This window comes from Carassius auratus, chromosome 5 (assembly GCF_003368295.1).
Source record: "Carassius auratus strain Wakin chromosome 5, ASM336829v1, whole genome shotgun sequence".
In the NCBI taxonomy this organism is placed as follows: Eukaryota; Metazoa; Chordata; class Actinopteri; order Cypriniformes; family Cyprinidae; genus Carassius; species Carassius auratus.
The window spans coordinates 10,616,727-10,640,766 of NC_039247.1; the positions used below are offsets into that span (position 1 = coordinate 10,616,727).

Genomic DNA, 24,040 nt, shown 5'->3' on the forward strand with positions numbered 1-24,040 from the left:
GAAGGAAATCTCAAAAACAACATAATGTTTGCAGAGATATTTTTATTTTTTTTACATTTTGCAAGCTTGCAAATCTTATTTTTCGAACTTGCGAAACTTTTTTTTGTAAGATTTTGAGTTTTCGAACACTTAGTTTCAACCTTTCAGCACTGTATTTTCAGTTTTGAATCATGGCAGGATTTAAATCCCATATTTCCCTTTTGCCCTTTTCCATTTTATTCTAGTGTACTTTTTCCCTTCACTCACCTCTTCCCATTATAAGCTCATGCCCTTTCTATGAAATACATTTTGCCCTGAACCTCTAGCATCACCCGTGAACACATGCACACACACTTACACCACTTACACACTGTGATCCCAGATGTTATTGTAGTACAACAATATGGTTGTATCTTACTTAAACCCGAGATTATCCAGTCTAATCTGGGTTTAAAAGAGTAAAAAAGGGCCAACCTGGAAGAGGACCAAAGTGAAAACTGAGCCTGTGTGCTAATCCTCCACTGTCACGCTTAAACATTTTATTTCAAACCTCCTCTCTTCATGTTCTCCCCTCTCTTTTCCTCTTTCATTCATCCTCCCTTTTTGCGATCCTTCAGTTCTCATTGCCCTTGGAGTCATCTCTGCATTCACAGGAAGTGAGACCTTCATATGTAGAGTGACATGTGCTCTGTAGTTTATAACTGTGAAATCTCATTGAAGTGTATAACCTGATGGTAGGAGCTACGCAATAACATTTCCAGAAAACCTGCTGTTGTCCGTGGACAGGAAAGGCAAATCAGTTTTGAGGCATATCTGTTTTGAAGTTGTTGCTGATATTTCCTCCGAGCCCAGAGCCCACAAGTTATTCTCATAACACAGAGAAGACACTAAGCATCCTGCGTTATGAAACATGTCACTAGATTGTCATTATGGGGTAATGTGTGGATATTTCTGCTCTCTTCTTCATTGAATTGACATGAAATTAAAGATGGTTCAAAATGACTGTGTAGGGGCCTGTACGACAAATGATTGTGAAACATTTATGAACAGGAGAGTGTAGACTACTATAAAATATTAATGTAATTAGCTTCAGGAAAAGGCTCTATTGTTCTTTACTGTCTAAGCCATGACATTATGAATAATTAATGAATGATATGATGAATAATTGATGAATAATTTGAATAATAACATTAATTTTAATTAGGAATGCACAGTAGTACATTGGTTCCAAATTGGATATTGGTCAATATTACGGATAAAAAAAAATGGATAGATATTGTCAGCTGATATTATATATTTAATTATGCATGCTTCTTTCCCTTTATTTTTACTTTGTTCTTACCTTTGCCATTATCTAGCACTCACTTAATAAAGTAAATACTAATTATTGAAAAACACTGTTAAATGAAATAAAAAAAAAAGTGCCATTTTACAAAGTTATCACCATAACATGATAATATTATTGGTTTATTGCTACGATTGTAGTATCACTGCATCCCTGATTTTTACTTGTCTAAACTAAACTAGCTCTTTCTAATCAATCTATAACCGTTTGTAAGCTGTTGTTCTTGGTAAGTTTTGACCATCTGTGTGAGTGTGTATGTGTGCGCGCGTGTGTGAGTGCAGGAGTGGGTTTACTGCAATGCAGGGCTCACTGAGCATGTGCCAGTAATAGTCTGGACTCAGTCAAGAGTACAGTGTCCCTCTCTTCTGCCCTCTCTCTCTCTCTTTCTTTCTCTCTCTACTCCTCAGTCTTTATTTTTTTTTCTTTCTCATTTCACCGTTATCTGTAAATAAACTAAAAAAGTCAAACTGTACTTTAATCAGAAATGTGTGTAACCTCATCTGTCAGTCCATTCTCAATGAGATTCCTCCTCCAGCAAGGTTCTTCCTCTCTTAACTTCCACTGTTTTTTTGCTTTCTTCCTGTTTCTTTGCTTTAATATGTTTGCAATTTCCGAAATGATGTTGAGCAGGGATGTAACTGCACTGCAACTCCATATTTGTTACAGTATGTACTGTACCTCGGTTTTAATGCCTAATTGTTTTTTCAATACAGCATGACACATAAAGAATTGAAAGAAAATGGCAGTTTGTTGATGTTTGGTGAATTTTTTTCACATTTTCAAATGTAATGCTATTAAAAGAAACATTACATTTAAATTTATATTTGTGCATTTAGCAGACTTTTTTTATCCAAAGCAACTTACAGTGCATTCAGGCTATACATTATTTTTATTTTTACCAGTGTAAAGGTCATAGGTCATAAACATAAAGGTATCTTTTTATCCTCTTCATAATGCTACAATATTTACAGTGCATTCCAGCTATAGAAAGCTAGGATTGTCACATTTGTGTTATTAGGGCAGAGTTGTCTTCAGTAGTAATGTTCGCTGCTGCAGAGAAAAGTTTGCAGTACATCGAGGTTGCTGATCCAGATATAGTTATTGCTTTGCCAATTGGCTACATATGAGTCTTTTTGCTTTTGCCAATTGATTCACAGACTTGAAACCCTCTGTTTTTTAAGTTGCTTTTTCCTCTTTAATAATGTGGTCTTGAACGAACTATGGGTTTGGAGAAGTTCTGTCATAATTTCATGAATGGTGGAGATAATTGTGTTACTTCAGAACTTGATTGCTCTATGCTGATCTCCTAAAGGCATCTTAACCAATCAGATAGATTTATGCATATTTTTTTATTTCTTATTTATTTATTTTAATCAGGCACAATGTACATAAATAATACATAAATATGTAAAATGCACCAGATTTAGCCAACACTGGCTAATTTTCATCCGTAGTGCCTATTAAATTGCCTTTCCATAGGATCAGTATTATGTGAAACTGAGATTGTAGTATTTGCGTTATTCATAGTCAACCAGGGTGCAAAATAGTTTTTAAATAAGTTCCATGTAGAATAGGTTATGAAACAAATGCAGAGATTTGTTATTTCTTCCTGTAACTGGTTCACATGTTCCCGCTAGTATTTAATATATTAATATTGTGTCACAACTCCTTTATGTGCAGCTGGGATTGATTCCATTCTCTCTGTCTCTGTTCTTCTCTTTCTTTCTTTCTTTCTTTCTTCCTTTTTCACGATCTCAGGATTGCACCCAGCTTAACCAGTACAAGTTAAAGAGTGAGATTGGGAAGGTAAGCCCACCTGCATCATACTTATATTGCGTTATTTCTATAGTCGACATGCATATAGACATCAGAAAAATCAAATGGCCATGTTGTGTTTCAGACATTCAGACACTGACTCTTAATAATCTGTCTCATAATCTGACTCATCTCACTCGATGTATTTTGTTTATCTTTTTTCCTCTAACCATTTCTTCTGTCTTAAAGGGCTCATATGGTGTTGTCAAGTTGGCATACAACGAGGATGATGACAAATATTACGTAAGTATATTTTAAAATAACTTGTCCTTGTTGCATCATCCTAACTACTGACTGAATTTGCTGATGTTATAGTTGAAAAAAAATTTACACAGTTAAGCTTTAAAAACAGTTATGAAGTGCATATTGCGGAAAAGTGAAAATATACAGGGCAAAAGAAAAAATGGGCTTGACAGAGAGGAGGATGGAGGAGAGGCAGGATAGACTGAATGAGATGGGGAAGGGTTGTGATATATGTGCTGCAGCTCTTAATTTCTCTTTGAGCTGTTGATATCTGCCCCCAAACAGCATCACTGTTGATGAACTGAGCAAACACACATGCATATAGATAGACATACAGGAAAAATGCTTTTACACATAGCTAGACATACAGGAAAAATGCTTCTTTCGACATTAGCTGTACCGCAAGCATAGAAGATCCTGTACAAGTTTACATTTTATTTTTTTAGTATTTTTTATGAAAACAGTAATTTTTTTATTTTTTATGTTTTTTAGTATTTTTTTAAGCAAAACATGGAAATTGTTCTGTGGTGTGATCTCATTGTGAACGAAAAAATGCAGAAACATCAAAATAAACAATATGGACAGAAATAAAATGTAAATACTATGTGTGTGTGTGTGTGTGTGTATCAAATATCAAATATGTTGAAAGTGAGACATTTTTAAATGTCATGCCAAATATATATATATATATATATATATATATATATATATATATATATATATATATATATATATATATATATATATTAGGGCCGGGACTCGATTAAAAAAATTAATCTAATTAATTAGAGGCTTTGTAATTAATTAATCGAAATTAATCGCATTTTAATCGCATATAAATATTTGACCTGAGAACAGTGAGAAGTAATTTTTTTTCACATGGATTTATAGTATACCATTGAATAACGACTGAATACATAAGCTTAAGCAACAAAATATTGTTTATTTTTGTTCAACCAAGTCTAGCAAACCAGTGCAATTTTTGACATGAAGTGTAGCAAGAGCATATTTTGAAACAATTTAGAAATAGTACATTTCAGAAATTCAGGAAGCTTATAGGTGCTGGAACCTTCTGTAAAGTGTTTTTTAAGTAAAACACAATACTGTCAATTACATTCAGAACATTGGAAACACTGACTATTAGAAAACATCTCTCTGTTGCTTCAGAGGCCATAACATACTAAGTCTAACTCTCAATAACCTTGGCCAAAACAATAAAGAGTTCAACATAAACTGTTGCACCAACAAAATAATACATAGTTCAACATAAAGTGTAAAGTCCACGCTAGCTGCTATATGTTTTGCGTTGAGGTGATTCTTGAGGCTTGATGTGCTGCTGCGGTGATGTGCAAACGCTAGTTGGTGCTTCAGTATAATCGGTCCCGCCGATTATTCTCCAGTGAGAAATGTTCCGCGATGCAAAAGTAAGTTATTAAAAACGCGGGAATTTTTTTTCTGTAATTAATTAATCTTAGTTAACGCGTTATAGCCCTACAGTAGGAATTGTTAGATGGAAATCTGTTTTTAATGGACATTTTTATGGACATACTTTCCAAATTTGCTGATCAGATTCCCACAGGAAGTAAGTTAGATATTTTTCAAGCTTTTCAAGAAGAGGTACATGACAGAATGTGAGATTTTCAGCATTAATGAGCATAAAATATGTGAAAGCTGTGCTTATCTTTGTGTATGGAGGTGGCATATGGGAGTTAGAATAGCTGAATGCCTTGAGATTTCTTGCGGTGTGACATATAAGTCCTTTACTCAGCATTTTCAAATTGTATTTTGACTGTGTATTTTTTTATAAGCTCATATTAAAAGAATAGTGAACTACAGAATCCAACTACACACAGTGTAAATGAGTTTGATTGACATGTTGTTAGGGGTGCTAGACAGGGCGCTTTCAGATTCTCTGATTTGTCGGATGGACAGACGCTTGTACACACCGCTGTCTCCAAAATGTACAAGTAGTGCTAAAGAAAATCACATCTATTGAGAGCCTGTTCACTGGATGAAAACACTTTATTAATGAGAGAGGTTAGATGAGATTGGTCAGACTCCTTCATGCTGAGAAAAAGGCCACAAACACTCAAACTAGCACTTCTCACAACAGGAGAAAGGCACAGCTGAAATCATAACCTTGAAGAGAATGGGCTTTCAACAGCAGAAGGCTGTTCCCGGATCCTCTTCTGATGGACTACATATATGAGCTAGAAACTGGATGGCTCAACAGTGGGGGAAAAAACATTCAAAATCCAACATGACGTCATGTATCAGTATATAAAAGGGCATCTTATTTGGTATTCTCCCTTGATTGGTTGTTGGTCTTTTTGCAGGTCTCCTGATCACATTTGAATATTTTCCTCTCTTCCTCATAATCATCTGTCATAAAAGGCAGTGTGTCTGAACGCAAAATATAGCTCCCAGTTCCTAGCTGCGTTCATTAATTCATGCTGTGTGGATATATAACAGCAAGGATAAATAGAGGACAGAGATCAAATCCATTCATAAAGGCAGAGTAGAGCGAGGCTGGCCCGTCTCTGGCCTTTACACTCCACTGGCTCGAAAACCAACAGTATCTGATTTCTACTTTACAAGTAGAGTAAATCCTGAAATTATATCTTCTTGTTCTTGTTCTTTTTCTCCTCTTTGCAACATCTGACCATTTTCTTTCACTCTTTTTCAACCGTAGTTGAAATATAATTTTCACAAACCATTCAGTTTGATATTTGTCTTGTCATTCAAACTTAATTTATTAAAAAAATATGGGTTTTGCTATAGAAAACAAACCTATACATAATATATAAACGCTTTTAATAAAATGTCTGAAGTGTTGCATTACTGACTTGTATTGATTGTTTTATTTATGGTATGTCATCCCATTTAATGTCGTTTTTACAACTTCCAATCTCAACACATTGCTTTAAATTGATCAAAAGTGACAGTAAAGACATTTACAATACATACATTATAATGTATAACTGTTTTTGACACTGATAGTAATATTATATTTCTAGAAATGTTTCTTGCGCTCCTCATCGTCATATTGGAATTATTTCAAAAAGATCATGTGACACTGAAGACTGGAATAATGGCTGCTGAAAGTTGAGCTTTGTCATCACAGGAATAAATTACATTTTCAATTTAAGACTTTTTTTTTTTACTGTATTTTTGATTTAATAAGTATAGCCTTGTTAAACATAAGCAAAAAAGGAACAACAGAAAAGTAGTGAGTAGAATACTTATTTAATGAATTATTTAATATTGCAATAATATACCCATTGTATTTTTCATAGTTTAAAGTAAATATAGATCCATCACCTCCCACAGCAAGCTCTGTTTATGCGTTGCTTACTTGCTGATTCATCCCATAATTTCCCAGTCGTTTACATTCTGATGCTTCAGGTCTTTCTGTCTCTGCTGCATTCTAAATAGCAATTTTCTTTCATCGTGCTCACCTCTGACATGTTCATAAACAATTCATGGTTTCCTCTTCACTTTTTGACGAACTGAGTTATTGAAACTCATCAGCACAACAGACGTAACCTCACCCAGCTGTCCATGAGAGGGAGGAGAAAATAACTCTTTCTTATTGCTAACTTATGGATTCACATCTGAAGTTGCTTACTTTCATTTTTTGTAGATGAACTGCCATTTTTATTGTAGCTGTATGTTTTGAACATTTATCATTCTGAGATATTGGATTTTATAACATGAAAAATTAAGGAAAAGAGACCACAGGGTTTCGACAAGTGCTTCAGCTAAACTTTGGATCCTTTCCATGACAATATGTGACCCTGTCCTGAAGAACTCAGAGATGAATTTTGAAATTGTCCATAACTCACAGATTACGAAACCTCCTGTTTTCCACAGCCATTAGAAACTAGCAGCCTGTTGTATCGCCATTCTCTGTCTGTAATGGGCAGAGATGGAGAGGGAGCACTTACCATGTTTACACAAGTCTCAAAATGTTCTACTGCAGAAAAGAAGCAGGTGCACGATTCTTCAATAATGGATTTCTTCCATTGTAAAAAGATACAGATCACTCAATATGTGTTTTCCATGAAATATAGGTTTTAAAAGGCCAGTTCTGTGTGCCAGAAGCAATTGATTTGATTAAGATTTGTAATGCTTACAAAGACATCTGATCCAAGCATCAGCAGTTAAACGTGCACAACCTATTTGTTTCTTTTCTTTAGAAAAACCCAAGTTGCTTTACAATCCACAAGCACTTTGGTCTGCTTGCTTCTTATAGTCTGTCACTCACTGGTTGTGACCGAATTTCCAAATTCACTTTAGCAATCACCTACGCAGGAGCACTGCTGTAAGAGGAATCTCGAGTGTCCCATCAAGGCCAGAAGCGAACGAGAGCGCCGCAGTTGATTGAACTCTGTGAAAGCTTTGATTGATTAGTATGTAAATGGGAAAAAAGTCAGTTGATTATGTCACCCACTAGACTCGATGGAAATATGTGTTTGAGATCACCTCGGTCTAGAATACTGTAGTTCAGACCTTAGTCTTGGCAAGATTGTCTGATTGTCTCTCTTCATCTGTGTCTTACTTGTTTTGTAGGCAATGAAATTGGTGTCTAAGAAGAAGCTGATGAAACAGTATGGTTTTCCCCGTATGTATGGCATTTAAATTAAGCTCTCATTTGAAACCAGATGTATGCAGATGTTATGCACAGCAGATGTTGTCCTGTTGAGGCAGTCCTCTAAACCAGCTGAAGAATTCTGTCTTTAAATGAAGCAGCATTCTCAGTTGCTTTTTTTCTTTTAATAGACATTCTGTTACTTTGCAGGCCGCCCTCCTCCCCGAGGTCCTAAAGCAGCCCAGGGGGAGCAGCCCAAGGTGCTTGGTCCTCTGGAGAGAGTTTACCAAGAGATAGCCATCCTGAAAAAACTGGACCACCTCAACATAGTTAAACTGGTGGAGGTAAGGATTGTAGCCATTTTCATTCATTCATATAATCCACTGTTAATGAACTTCTGCTAATTAATAGTGAAAATAATAGTAAACTAACTTCTTTGCTTCCGAAAATCCTTCCTTCTAAATCTATGATTATTTGTTTACAGCATGTTATCTGCAGTAGTTATTTGTAAAGACACTGGGTCTCAGGAAAAGCCAGGTGTAATAAAAAATGAAATAGTAAATAATAAAATAACAAAAAGACAGAACGATGAGAATTGGAAGGAATCGAACTCAACTGCACTAACAGCTCAATAACCAAGCTGTATTTTGGACTAGTAATGTGTCATTAGGTAATTTGTGCCAAAGAGGGGACAAAATAATAGCAACATTGAAAATCAGCTAGGAGTGAATCTGTTGAACAGAAACACTTAATTCTCCTGAGAATGGGATGCGGAGAGGAGTTTGATCGATCATAGGATGAAGAAAAGGAAGGTAGAATGGAGGGATGCTGAAGGAGAAAAGCACTTCACCTTACTTCCCCCTGTGGTTCCGTCGGAGTGCTCTTTAATCACAGCAGCACCCATGCACGTCAGCAGAATTAAGAACGAGGGGTGAGAGAGTGCATGTGAGATAGAAATTGAATCAGAGCATGAAAAATGTTTAAGGGAAACTTAGAAACTGAGACAGAGGAACCACCTCCACTCCAATCAGCTGGCCTCATCTACTGCTGGCCCAAGTACAGCCTGAAGTCAGGAGTGTGTGGCCATTAGGAGCAACACAGAAATGGTCCTATGCTGGCAGTGAAGGATCTTATCAAATCTAAAACTAAATGTAGCTGCGCTGTACCAGTAGCTTGGCTGTTTTCTCTGCCTAATACTATAGTTGTTAAAGCATTGCAGAATAGTGTTTGACGTTCAAATCCCATATGGCTTGTAGTAATGTGTAGACTCACACTGAATCTGTGTCTGCTGAAATTGGCTGAATTTAATTGAATTCACAAAGTTCTACAATAGCTTTCCATTATTAATAAAAGTTGTTAAATAGAATGTAGTATTTTTAATAATTCCACAGATTTTCCCAATAAAATCAGTGAAGAAAATAAATTTGGAAAAAGATAAGCCCAAGTCTGATTTGCCCTGGACCTAATGAGTATTAGAGATTTTCCTAGATGTAGAAACCTGGACATGATCTCATACAGTGTCTGAAGCAGGTGGTGTTTGTAATAAAGTTTCTATTTCAGGTGCTGGATGATCCGGCAGAGGATAACCTTCACATGGGTATGTTCTTTTTTCTTTAAGTATAATTTTAGTGGTAAAATTCCACCTATGTGTCAAAGATTCAGCAAATGTTGGTGTTTTCACAGTAGCTAATGCTAGATACGTTGTCATTGTGTCAAAGCTGTGCATGCTCAATCTGAAAAATACATTTGACCCATTGTGTTGTACAGTACAGCTTATTTTACAAAGGTTTAGGGTCAATACGATTTTTTAAAGAAAATAATGAATTCAAGAGCACATTAAAACTGATCAAAAGCAACAGTACAAACCTTTGTTACAAAATATTTATATTTCAAATAAATACGGTTCATTTTTTTTTATTAATCAAAGAATCGTGAGAATTTTTTTTTATCTCCGTTTCCACAAAAAAAAAAAAAGAAAAACATAAAGCAGCACGACTGTTTTCAACATTAATAATAAGAAATGTTTTTGAGCACCACTTCAACGTATTAGAAATGATTTCGAAAGGATCATGTGACACTGAAGACATTCAGAGGAAAATTCAACATTACAGTCAGGAACAAAATTCAAATTAAAAATATATTGAAATGTAAAACATCTATTTTAAGTTGTAGTAATAGTTCACAATATTACTGTTTTTACTGTAAAAAACTGTCCCCAAACTTTTAGCTATTGTATTAGTATTTTAATCATTAACATTAAACCTATACTTACACCATCCATGCGTAACACTTTTTTTCTAAAGATGTGTTCATTGGTTGCAGTATTGAGCTGTTTATTCCCTTCGCTAGTAGTCTCTTCACATCATTGCTCTTTTGCATAAAATGAATCTCTTTTTCAGTGTCCCTCATATCGTCTCAGATCACCAACTCTCATTGAAAATGAACGACCTCTGTGCCACCTTGTTACAGCAAAACTTTTGAAATTCACCATTACAAAACTTTACTTTTTAATGAAAAGCAGACAGTGGCATGTTTCAAACAGAACAAACTGCAGTCTTTGTAATGAGCTGAAGTGAGAATCTGTAGAATAAGTTTGTCATACGCAGTGTTGGGTATAGTTACTTTGGAAAGTAGTTAGTTAGGTTACAACGTTACCATCAATTAAAAGTAATCAGTTATGATACAGCGTTACCTATTCATAAAAGTAACGCGTTAGAGTACTCATGCGTTACCAAAAATTAAAAGCCGTTTGCAGCGGCTCACACACGACAGACATAGCCCCCGGCCCCTTTAAATGCACCTAGAAGTCGTGACTCCCGACAATGAATAACGTCAGTCATCCGACTAAATTAACACTGCAGGATAACAATAACAGGAAAGACAGTCAGCAATCGGCTATTCCACATGGCGTTTTATTTATTTATTATCACAGAACATATTATTAATCAAAATTCGCACCTAACATTACCCAGCCCGGGTAGCCTAGGCTACTGTATATTATGAGCACCACAAGATAACTCCTGATTTTTCTTTAACTTTAAATAATGCAGTTATCAAAGTACAAGTATGCTTACTTGTAAACACAACCTTAAACAGGCTTGCAGATTTAAATCCATTTAGAAATGATGAACAACCAGCCAGCCAATGATCTAACAGAAATTAACAGCTGCCTGTCAGACAAAAATGATAACAAACCGAATTAAATCCTTCACTGCCACACAGGCAAATGACAAATCGCTTAATAGCCGAACTAATTATTATTAAAGTGTCACTCACAGTCACAAGCCTAAATTCGCTTTAATACAGTCCTCTTACATTTACTCTTCAAAGTAGTGATTGAAACGTAGCGTTAAATTTGAGGTAGAAATTTTGACGGTCGACAGAAGCTTTTCACCAAAGCAGAGTGTGCATTTTACCGTTATGTTCTTTTCTTTTTCGTTGACAAATTGAAAATAATGTGCGTACTTCCATAAACCAAACGCTGTCCTCTATGCTATCTTGCCGGGAGTTCAAAAAAAAAAAAAAAACCCACACACACACAGGGTCAGGCGCAGGGCACAGATGCATCACAGCCATTGACTTTACGATCACAGAGCTTCGGCTCCGCTGATACTGTAGGTGGCACAGTAGACCTAGGACTACTGTCTGACAAAAAGCAGGCTGCAGTCGGGATTTTCCTTTCCTTAAAATAACGGATTACTTTTTTAAAAAAAATAACGAAGTTACTGATTACTTACGCACGAAACTAACGCGTTAAGTTACAAATTTCAGGAAAAAAGTAATTAGAGTACTCTAACGCGTTACTTTGTAACGCGTCACCCACAACACTGGTCATACGTATGGCAAATGTAGGTGGCTACTCTGACTTCCACTGTAGCAATGAATATAAGGTGTTTGTGCTGATGGACTGCTACAAAATCATAAATGACTTCACACCACTGTGCAATGGTGCGAATAAAAAGCATCATACTTATGTGTGAAAAAGAGCAGGGTCATTTGAGGATATGACAGACTATATGAGGACTGTGACCATCACATTTCATAAAGAGAACTGAATAATGGATTTATCAATAATGTCTTTTCACTCTCATTTGGCTTTAATGACTCACTTTCTCTTTGATCTTTCCGCAGTGTTTGAGTTGATGCCAAAGGGGTGAGTATTCTTTGTGTCCACTTAGACCTCTTTTGTGCATAACTGATGCTTTCGCCACACTTTGTTCCATCCTCTATCATTCCATTAATCACTTTTTACCTTCTTCATCGACTGTCTTGTCCCATATATCTGTTATCACTTAGATCTCACTCAGTTTCTCCTGTTTTCCTCCCTTGTTTCAAAGGGATTCATTTAAATAGTAATGTTCTCACTTCCTCACTCAGTGTCTTATTCACTTCTTTTTCTAAATCAGTTCTCTTTTGTTACGGAATAAACGTTTTTCTCTCTGCATATAAAATAATTGCATTGTTAATCTTTTCAGTATTCCTTCTGGTACTTGTAGTTTTTATTTATTCTGTTGCTTTTTCTGTGTTTCTAAATCCATAAAAAGCTCATTTAAAGTACAGCAGTCTTCCAGTTATTATTAGACCTCTTTTTTTATTTTTCAAATGTGACATTTACTTTGGTAGAATATGAGTTTTTAAAGTGGCCTGGCTTTGTTTTGGAGAGAAATGTTGTTTGTGTGCTTGTGCCTTGAAAAGAGCAGATTAGACCTTACTTTGCATAATTACAGAATGGTCTTTTTTCTCTGGACCTGGTTGAATATGTTTGGCCTTTCGGCTCAATCATGATTAACTGCCTGTGGGTAGTGAATTAAATGGCCTTTGAGGGCCCTGTTTTGTGCTTAGTGGTTTTTTGAGATAAATCTCACAGTCACAGATCATTTTGAATAGGGCTGCATGATAAATCATATGCGATTGTGCATCTCCTCATTAAAGCCGGTTCTGTGATTAGTAGTAAATCTCCATCACGTGCGTTCAGATGGAGCGCCATTTAATACACTGAGCTGTTGTTCACTGACAAGCTACGCAATATTGCATTCATAATCTCAGATGTGATTATGAATGCGATATTGTGTAGCTTGACAGCATGTGATTTATCATGCAGCCCTAATTTTGAAGGATTCTATCCACTGTGTGTGCAGTCCTGTAGTTTCCCCGCATCCTTTGATCTCTTGCTGATGTCTCACAATCACAGGGCTCACTTGCCCAGTGCTGCATTCTCACATGTCTTGCAAACATTTGGAATTCAGCTGATATAAATTGGTCACTAAAGGTTGGGATAATACACTACACAACCCAGATTTGTACGCTGATTTACAGTCTGGGGCTGTAGCGCTAGCGCAGTGCAGAGCAGGAAGAGCAAAAACAGCAGAAATTTAATGAACATCTGGTTCAGAATTATAGGTGAGAATGAATGGAGAATGAACAGAGGTTCAAATGAAAATAAACACAGCATAAATAAAAATATTTATTTCTAATCCAAGAGGAATACAGATACAATACAATACATTGCTCATCTGGATGAAAAACCTATAACCAATGACACCACATTTCACACAATTTTATAAAGTTGCACCACACGACAATATGACAGTGAGCAAATGCATAAAGTGCAGATTAAATTTGAAACATTTTAAAGCATTCACACAGGACCTACCGTCACACAGAGATGACGCGATCATGCTGGATAAAAATGCATACTTCCTTAGATCTCACAGCACCGTCAAAATAAAAGTTCCTCCTCGAACACATCTGCCAAGCAGAAAAACTTATCAGCCTTGGCGATATAGCAATCGACCACTAGGTATAACAATTTGAAAAGTGAATTTCTTAACTGGTGGTGGCGCTATAGAGTTGGTCCTAGCGACCCCAAAGTTGGTCAGATTACTATTTCTTGATCATGTTTACAAGTGTGCCAACGTTAATAGTTTTCCTATGTTCCCTTTATAGGTCTGCCAATGACTCTCTTTGGGTAAAAATAAAATAACAGATACAATAGGGGCTAGACCCCTAATTACGTTATGTATTATGGTCACAGACACAGATTTTTTAGTTTTAGATTATGATCCAATCTAGTCAGAGGAAATCAGACATGTTTGATATTTTGAGCCGATTTTAGAACACATAATGTTTTCATTTGTCATGCATCTCTTAGCAACAAGGACACATGTCTCTGTGTGAGTTTGAGTTTGGAATGAAAGGCTTGTGTGTGTGATCATCAGTTGTTTATTGAATCAAAAGTCTCTCCACCTATAATTTCATTCAATATTTCTCTTCATGAATTATTTCTGTCTATTACAGTCTTTTATTAGTACTCTGTCAGTTAACTTGCAATAAAGTGTCTCTATTGGTCACCAGCCCTGTGATGGAGGTCCCCAGCGACAGTCCGTTCAGTGAGGACCAGGCCCGCCACTACTTCAGAGACATTGTTCTGGGCATCGAGTACTGTGAGTCATTTCCTATACTTAAAAAAAAAAAAATTCTAATTTCTGGGTTGACCACCTTGTCATGGATTTTGTAACAGTGTCTGAAGTTAAATAAATCCCAGTAGAGAACTCCTACAGATGAGCGCCTGACATTAATCATTACTTATGTAAAAATAAAGACCCAAGCGAGTTCTGTCTCAAGGAACAGCTCTGCGTTTGTTGTTCTAATGCTTCATTCCCTGTTCAGCTAATGAATTGAGCGAATGTGGCAGTGCGCTCATGTATTTGTGTGTGGGGGAGGTCATCGTATCCTGATGAAAACAAGTCTGTTCTATTTCTAAAGGGCGTTCTGATCTTCTCTCCTCTGCCAAGAGAAGAAATTTGATTTAATGTTGCAACATTTCAATAATTACATACTGACAGTTAAAGGAATATTCTGGGCGAAGTAAAAGTTAAGCTCATTCGACAGCAAAAATGTAAATTCTGTCATAATTTATTCACCCTCTTGTCTTTCCAGATCGATTTGAAAGAGATCACAAAGACAACACACAAAAAAGATATTCTTAAGATTGTTTGTAGCCAAACATTTTCAATCCCATTCCACTGTGTATAAAAAGCACTCAAAATGTCTTCTTTTATGTTCTACATGAATAACAAATATCATAGGTTTGGAAGGACATTGGGGTGAGTGAATAACTAAATGTTTATTTTTAGATGAACTATCCCTTTAATTGAGTCATTTACAAAGAAATCCTGCAGAAATTGGCTCCTATTCACTTCCATTGTTAGTGTCATCATGACATAGATTTTTGCTCATTGGAAAGAAAACAAGGGACAAGTCTAAATAACATTTTTGTGGTGATCAACATATATGGTTAAATTGCATTATGCCTTAAACAAAGAGAATGAGCTACGCTGAGTTGATTGCCAAGTGTCTGTTCTGTTCATCGCATGGAAACTCAGCTTTCATCAATTCATTGGAATCTTATTAACCAGGCCACACTCACTGTGGCAACCGTCTGGATGGCGACCGGCCATTTGCATGATTCTCAACAAATCAGTCTGTGTTAACAATGAACTTCTTTGTGTTTGTGTGTGTCTGTAATTTGTGGACTAGAATCAGAGTATGTGTCCATATTCCATTCATTTCATTAGCACTATGCTAGTTACCTCAGGGAGCCATGTCAATAGAGTTAATTAATAGTAAACTAAGAAATGTGTGTGTGTGTCATACTACTTCACTTTGCAGGACTTCAGAGACTCCTTACATAAACTGTGGCACACTCCATTTGTGTCGCATTCACCTTGCTTGCTGATTTTGAAGAAATAATTCTATGCAATAACCTGATAAAATACTTTGAACACGTCTTTGTTCCTTTGTTAATTTTCTTTTTTCATTACCATGTGTATCATTTGAAGATTTCTGAGACATGGCTCTTGTCACATATAACCAGTAATGGCAAATGACTGAAAGATGATAAGTGGCAAGCAGGTTATCTTTGATTGACCACTTGAGACAGGAAAGCATCTATTAACCATTCAAGGTCATCTTCTGTGTTCCCGGTCCAGAGTGACCTTCTTGAACCTGTCTGCGGTTTCATAGTTAAGCCGAGAGCTCCTGTTGTCAGACATACTTGATTTTGAACCTCCTTTTCACTGGCTGTGCTCCATTTAGTAACTTTATTGAAATTGAATATCAATAAACGTCCAAAACACAGCTATTTTTTTCTGATTTCCTGCTAGGCCAGGTGATCACAATTAGTCATATAGAAACATACAATACAGTATTCTAGAGTTGCAATGAGAAGATTGATCCTCATATGATTATATAGCGAATTTGTCAGCAAACTTCACTTTTGAAACGGCTCATTGACTTATATTCTCTCTCTCTTTGCTCAGTGCACTATCAGAAGATCGTTCACAGAGATATCAAACCATCAAATTTATTACTTGGAGACGACGGCCATGTCAAGATCGCAGATTTTGGGGTCAGTAACCAGTTTGAGGGTAATGATGCCTTGCTCTCCAGCACTGCCGGTACTCCTGCCTTCATGGCCCCAGAGACGCTGTCAGACAACCGCAAGAGCTTTAGTGGAAAGGTAATGTGTGTCTGGGATGATTTTGCTGATATGTGATAGGCCAATCATTCAGACTGATTAAACTTAAAGGTGCAGTATGTAATATTGACAGCAAGCGGTTGAAATGGGCACTGCAGTCCATGTTCAAAATATTGTTTCTTACGCCCCCCTCGTCCTCAGACATGATGCTCCAGCAAGCTGTCAGATTCATGACATGCGACAGGAATGAGTTCAACCGACAATGGAAGGCGACAAACCTTACACTGTAAACTGTTGAGTTGATTATTCTGTGTTTTAATATGCCTGTGGTCATAGAGGTTTTTTGATGGATTTTTAGGTCAGGAAAGAATCTGCGATCTCATACACAGTTTATTTGCTCACTTCCATGATTCAGTATGCTGTGTTTTCTGCAAACTGGCAACCCAGGCTGTCGAAATATTATTGGTTAAACTGTCATTGGGCTTAATCACACAGACCAAAACAAAAACAGACATTCCGACTCAGAATGCACATGTAAAATAACTGGCTTTAGCATTGTTTTATTAGAGAAACAAGTATGTGAACTTTACTGTGTTTACTGAATATCTAGTATTATTAAAAGTATTATTGTATTTTTATGCTCTAGTACAGTCAAAAAATTACATACAGCACCTTTACAATTGGCTTAAATTAGCATTTTGTTTATGAATGGTACTTTGCTGTTTCTCTCATGGAATCTCATGAACGTCATAGAGCTACATGACGGTTCAAAAGTCGAAAACATTTTTTAAATGTTTTTGAAAGAAATCTCTTATGCTGACCAAGGCTGGATTTATTTGATCATCATACAGTTAAAACAGTAATATTGTGAAATATTGTTCAAATTTTAAATAACTGTTTTCTAGTTTAAATATTTTAAAATGTAATTTATTCCTGTGTGTTTTGATAAATAGAAAGTTCCAAATAATATCTATCTATCTATCTATATCTATATCTATATCTATATCTATATATATATATATATATATATATATATATATATATATATATATATTAACTATAGAAATGTTTTTGCTGTCACTTTTGATCAATTTTTGCTGTCACTTTTGATCAATTGAATGTTTCTTTGCTAAATAAAAGTCTTAATAAAATGACAGACCCCTCACTTTTGAAAGGTAGTGTACAGTTTGTTCCGTTTAGCATTCCAAAGAAGAAAGGCATAGAAGTTTGGTGCATTGTGCCTTTGAGGAATTCCATTCATTTCAATAGCTCCAAACTGTAGAACTCTCCTGCATCACTAAAACAGAAGTTGTGTTTTGTTTTCTTCAGGCTCTGGATGTGTGGGCTATGGGGGTGACCCTCTACTGTTTTGTGTATGGAAAGGTGAGTCAGCTCATATGCTAATGTGATCAGAGTGATCACAGTAATTCTTCATTGTGAAATGATCTATCAGAATGATCAATGGAGGGGACAGTGTGCTACTGCAGTGACATTTGTGTGATTGATGATTTTGATCACTCATCCATCTCCCTCCTCTCCCTGTCCTTCTGTTTTTTCTTCCTTGTCCTCCAGTGCCCGTTTATTGATGAGTACATACTGGCACTTCACAGTAAGATCAAGAGTAAGCCAGTGGAGTTCCCCGAAATGTAAGTCACCCCTCGCTGTTTACGACACATCTGCTGTCTCACAGAAGCAGATACAGAGAGAGGAAATGGCAGAGATGTTTGAGTGTATGGCGATGTGAGCTGAATGCTGTATTGAAGTGTGTTGATTTAGTATGATATTTGTGTATGCTTGTGCAAGTCTGTTTGACTGATATGTTGATGAAGTCTGCCGACTTTGGATACATGTGATCTGGTGTATGTGTTTGAACAAGGCATTAGCTAATGAAAGACCGTCTGTCTCACACACAATAATGTCATACTGCAGTGTTCTCAGTGGCCGAGCCAACTGTTCAGTGCCATCATTTTAAAGGGGTCATATGATGTTGCTAAAAAGAACATTATTTTGTGTATTTGGTGTAATGAAATGGGTTTATGCAGTCCTCGCGCCTTCCAGCTCTGTATATTTTGGATGTCTCTCTTTGTTAACACACCTGATTCAGCAGACAACTCGAGCATATGCCCTAAATGAAAAACACATAAGTGTTAAAAGTGATTTTCTTTTACATACAGGTGTTGTGTTTTTTATGTTAGCAGAGCTTCTGTAAGTTAACCATCTCTGTCCATCCTCCTCTTCTCCTCTTCTTCTGTTTAGTTCAGCTGAGCTCTTCAGCCCTCTTGATTGTTACAGAGGCCGTTTGACAGTCAGTGTATATTTGAAACAGTGTTTCTCTGTCTGTAGTGTCTCATCTCTTGTAAAAGCATGCTGTCATTGTTTAGCTGTACAGTCAGATGTTTGGTTTTTGTTTTACTACTTCAGCTATTTGCTCTGTGTCTCTGTGATATCTCAGGCCAGCTGTCAGTGAGGGGCTGAAGAACCTGGTCTCACAAATGCTGGACAAAATCCCAGACACCAGGATCACCATTCCTGAGATCAAAGTAAGTCTACATAAAATGGAAAGGAGCACTTCTGAGATTGAGAGTGTCGAGTAATCCCTTTCACCGTCTTTACAGCTCTGTGTTGCAAGATATTGAGTTTCAAAGATTCAATGAGGACTTCATCTATTGAAACAGAAAGGAATGACCACATTTTACCTTTTTGATTGAGATAGGATTATTTATTAATGTGTTTTTCCTTAAAAAATCACCTCAATTTTCCTTCATGCATACCAGCAAGAGAATACAAAATGGCTTAATATTGAAATTAAAGTTAGTATCTGACAAAAGAAATATCCAAAGAGCATTCCCAAGAGTGTATCATTATACTGCACTCTCAAAACAACAGTGTTTCTATCAAAGACCATTCCTCAGCCACGTCCAGGGATAGTGTTAAAATGTGACACAGTATCTCTGATAGCTTCTGCACCATCTAGCAGACTTGGTGTTTGGACAGGAACACATCAGCTAATCCCCATGAACAGAGATTTTGGTTCAGTTCTGGAAACTTCCATCTGTTGTCTCAGTGTGACAGTGAGTGTGAATAATTAGCACACACACACACACTCGGCCTTCAGAGACTCTTGCCTGCATGTCATTACCCAGAAAATGTTCATTAAAGCAGAGATCCCCAGAGCACACATTAATCAGGGCTCCACGGCCTACATTCACTCAACAGCTCTGCTCTCATATCCTTCAGACTAACTTTGTTTGTAGGACAAATATTTGATTTCTTGAATGATTTAATGGTTGGTTGGATGGGTGGACACAAGAATGGATATATGGAACAATCTACAGACGTTTGAATGGATGGATAGATTAGAGGATTGATGATGGATGGAGCGATGGATGGATAGAGGAAACGATGTGTGGACAGATCTATGGACAGGTATAGATGAATTGAAGGATAGATGATGGCTGGATGGATGAAACAATAGTGGGATGAAAGCATGTATGCATAGATTTATGGAGGAATGAAAGGATGAATAGAAGGTTAGATGGATAGATGAATGGAAAAATAGATGATGACTAGATGGATAAAAAATGTATGGATAGATGGATGAAAGAAAAGATGTATAAACTGATCTACAGACAGATGGATAAATGGGTGGATGCACTGATAGATGGATGAATGGATGGAAGGATATGATGGTCGCACATGAAACAATAGATGGATGGATGAATGGATTAATAGATGGAAGAAAAAAATCTATGGACCAATCTGTGGACATGTGTATATGTGGATACATGGATGGAGTCATGGATGAATGGACACATCTCCAGACTTATAAATGGTAGGATGGATGGATTAATGAAAGGATCAGTGGATGAATAAATAAATAGAAGGATAGATGATGGCCAGACGAATGGAAGATTCAAAGGAAGGATGGAATGATAAGTTGGCATGTTTTGTGTGTGTGTGTGTGTGTGTTTATCTCCAGGTGGACCCCTGGGTGACTCAGAATGGCACTGACCCTTTGCCTTTAGAAGAGGAGCACTGCACCGTGGTGGAGGTCACTGAAGAAGAGGTGCAGAACTCAGTGAAATTTGTCCCAAGTCTGTCTGCTGTGGTAAGTGAAACAGAGAAAGAATAGGGCTGTCTCTGTATTTAATACATGAGCTACTGAACTGTAGCTACTTGAACATAAACACACACAGGCCGTAAGCCTTGCCAAGATGTGCTCAAGACTGCTGTCAACATGATGAATAAGTAAAGACACACTTGACTTTGACCAAATAATTGAAACCTATTTACGTGACAAACTGCCCCTGATTCTGAACTGTCAGATTTCCCTTGGTTATTTGCATGGATTTAGTCCTCCTGACCATTACATTTCAGTAAATTCAAAGTGAATTTTTATCTGACTGCTGTTTTTCTGTTCATGTTTTGGATTTTTGTGTATTGTGTTTTCACATGCCCTGATCTGTGTTCTTTAATATATACAGTAAGCTAAATCTGGTTGTCCCCTTCTTTCCCGTGATACTGTAGATTTTGGTCAAAGCCATGTTACGGAAGCGTTCCTTTGGGAATCCATTTGAGTGTCCCAGCAGGAGAGAAGAGAGATCCATGTCTGCACCAGGCAGTCTGCTCATGTAAGTGTTCCAAACTAACACAACCGATGACCAACGGGAAACCATATTTATATAGCTTCATAAATCCAAATGACTCTTCTTTTCCTCACAAACCTTTTGTAAGAGACTGAAATAAACATTGCATCTCTTTCATTCTTTGCTTTTTTCACTCTCACATTCAAGGTCGCAGCATGATGTTTCAGGTGTCATGTCTATCTGTTTGAACAGGAAGGTTTGCTAATAGTCACCCATTATTTCTCCTTTTGCCAACATACGTTTCCATAGTAGCATGATTCAGTGTTTTTTGTCTTGCACTAGCACTGAAAGCTCCAGGACTTGATGTTTTCACAATTGACATTTCTACAACTTTCTCCTCCGCACTGCACTGAGACGACTTCGATTACATTTCGTATATCAGTTTATCTCGTATATCTTTGTTTCGGTTTCTCCTTTTGAATGAGAAATATATATTATTACTAGCTGCTGATATGAACTGATCTCTTTCCTCTTACGCATGCACAGAACGCACATGTTAGTTTGCCGTTGGCTGTGCGGTGTGTTCCAGCGCAGCTTTTTGGTCCAACGCAGCTGACGTGAGGCGACAACACCGTCAGCTTTTATCGCTGCTGGTTCTTTGAAGTCGGCTTGTCTGTTATTTTCAAAACGTGACTATGAACGAAACGAGCTGTGATTGGTTGTTTGATATTTCGGTCAAACGGCCTCATGGGTCAAAAACCTTCCATGAATTCAGCCTACGGGGTGCGTGTGGAGGGGGGGGTCACTTTTGATTCTTATTTTGTAGAAATATATATTTTTTTCCATTTAGTATTGCCCTTCGGAAGCAACCAAAGATACTTGCATGTTTCCCAGAAAACAAATTAATTACAATATACCTTGATCTTCCAATTTAAAAGCCTTTAAAAGCCTTTACCTTGATCCCCCCCCCCCCCAGCACTTAATGTATCATATTTCACAGTCTATCGCCGTATTAAAAAAACAACATTTTGTATGATCTCTCTTATTTTGTTATAATTATACATACAATTATGCAATAATACACATCATATACATTAATACATATATAAAATGTATTTTTACTGATATACAGTTTACATGATTGAAAAAATGACAATTATTATTTCAATTGTAAATTGAATTATAAACGTGTGTTTGTGTTTTTAAAAGCATTCAGTTAATTAATAGTTCATTTAAATGTTAATTTTCATGTTTTCACATACGCGGGGTCGAAAAAGCTCACCACAGTTATTCAGTTTCTCTGAATTCTGCTGGACAGTTTTTCTCAGAGGCTTTTGCTGTTAATGTCTCTGCCCACTATACTGACAGTAAGTGTCTCCATGAAGTCATTTCTTCCCCACTCTGCTGCTTTTCCCACTTTAGAGGGTTTTTTCAAGGACACCAGGATGTTCTCTCACTATTTCTCTCTGTGTGCTGTCTGTTAGATGCCTGTCAAAATCAACAGAGGGTTGTTCCCTGTCTTCTGAATGCCCTGAATCAATACAAACAGTCAGGTTATCTCTGTATGCATCCCATATAGACCAAAGTCAGCCTTGCCAATATTTTAATGCAGTGCTGAATGCTCTCAGCAATGGGTTATGTTGTTTTTCCAGATGTGCCATATGCAGTTATTATTCGTGCAATCAAAACCGAAAGGTCATTTGATTTGATCTGTAAACAAATTGACACATGCTGGTTTGGTGTGGCCTCTCTCTGTTGACAAAGGTGAAATCAGATTGCGAACAAGGTGGATCAATATGGTGGCTCCAGCTGATCACCTCCTTTTCCAAGAGGCAGTTTTTTTATTAGCCGTTTGTCAGTTAGTTGTTGCCTCTGAGTTGTAGTGTTTTTCTGTTTGAATTGATAAAAAGCAGCAGCGCCCCCAGTTGGTAGAATGTCGTCATCAGAATTTAGAAAATCCTTCTGTCCCTTTAAATCTCCAATCGTCAGGGATGCTCATTTGCATGTCATCCATAATTCAGCGTCGGGATGAATACACTACCTCCTGCACCGTTAATAACCTTTTTCATCTAAACACACACTTACTGTGCATGTGCATATTGATTTATATTTGTATACAAATTAAAAACATTGTTTATTGGCTATAACATTTCAATCAGCCACAATTGAAATCACATTTTGTTGTTAAGCATGAAATGTCGCTTCTTGCATTCTGTGTAAAAGTTGTCATTTCAGGCCTGGTTATGACACGGTATAATGCTATACACATCACTGAACCAACCCTGCCTCAGAGCTTGGAAAATGAAATCGCCGTATCATTCCACGTTTGTTGGCGGTGATGAAAATGTGACTGCACATTATTACACCTCAGCACTTTTTTTCTGGCCTCCAGCACTTTAAAAATTGCTTCCATTTTTTAGCCATAGAGCGCAGGTTGACTGTGAGTAACCTTATTCTTATGCTCATGAAGCCCAGACTGGAGTTAGCTGATAATATTTCCTGTTAGTGTTTGTCAAATACAAGGGTTAAATGCGATCTCTTCTGGACAAACATGCTTGCCATTTGAAGAGTTTTCATAAGCGTCTAGGCTCATGCATCTGTCTTCAGGTGTAGATGCTAATGCTGTCTGTCTCTGACAGCGCTAGGCTAAGACTATATGTAAATCTACTATCTCTGACTGCAGTTTTATAGGATTATCTGACGAGTACCATGTCCATAAATTGACTTAAACTGCAGAATCTGATTTAAATGTAGTCTAATGTGCCCAAATAATGTAATATCCTGTGGCATTCTGACCAGCAATAACTCACAGGAGCCTCTGTAATGACCTGGTTTCTGCTGCTTTCCTTCACATGAAACTGCTGATGCTCTCCTCCCTTTCCTCCACTGTCTGTCTCTCTCTGCTGCAGGGACTCTTGGCCGTTCCGGCCCTCTTTTAAACTCCAGCCCTCGTTAAGGTAACTCATTGTGACAGGTGGTCATTGTCATTTGTCACTCAGATT

The 24,040-nt window shown here is 37.0% G+C and overlaps 1 protein-coding gene across 4 annotated transcripts in view; it reads left to right on the forward strand.

Moving 5' to 3' along the window:
* The window catches only part of LOC113074853 (calcium/calmodulin-dependent protein kinase kinase 1-like), a 72,660-nt gene that overhangs the window by 43,042 nt on the left and 5,578 nt on the right, over positions 1–24,040 (forward strand). For 3 of the 4 annotated variants that reach the window (XM_026247584.1, XM_026247593.1, XM_026247588.1), the window contains exons 4-17: positions 3,083–3,130; positions 3,329–3,382; positions 7,955–8,006; positions 8,184–8,317; positions 9,534–9,570; positions 12,105–12,126; positions 14,328–14,416; positions 16,295–16,494; positions 17,782–17,835; positions 18,025–18,098; positions 18,905–18,992; positions 20,432–20,560; positions 20,980–21,083; positions 23,948–23,995. In XM_026247584.1, the coding sequence (XP_026103369.1) occupies positions 3,083–3,130; positions 3,329–3,382; positions 7,955–8,006; positions 8,184–8,317; positions 9,534–9,570; positions 12,105–12,126; positions 14,328–14,416; positions 16,295–16,494; positions 17,782–17,835; positions 18,025–18,098; positions 18,905–18,992; positions 20,432–20,560; positions 20,980–21,083; positions 23,948–23,995 (1,133 nt within the window). The remainder of the gene's footprint in view (positions 1–3,082; positions 3,131–3,328; positions 3,383–7,954; positions 8,007–8,183; positions 8,318–9,533; positions 9,571–12,104; positions 12,127–14,327; positions 14,417–16,294; positions 16,495–17,781; positions 17,836–18,024; positions 18,099–18,904; positions 18,993–20,431; positions 20,561–20,979; positions 21,084–23,947; positions 23,996–24,040) is intronic. The other variant, XM_026247598.1, reaches the window with a different exon arrangement.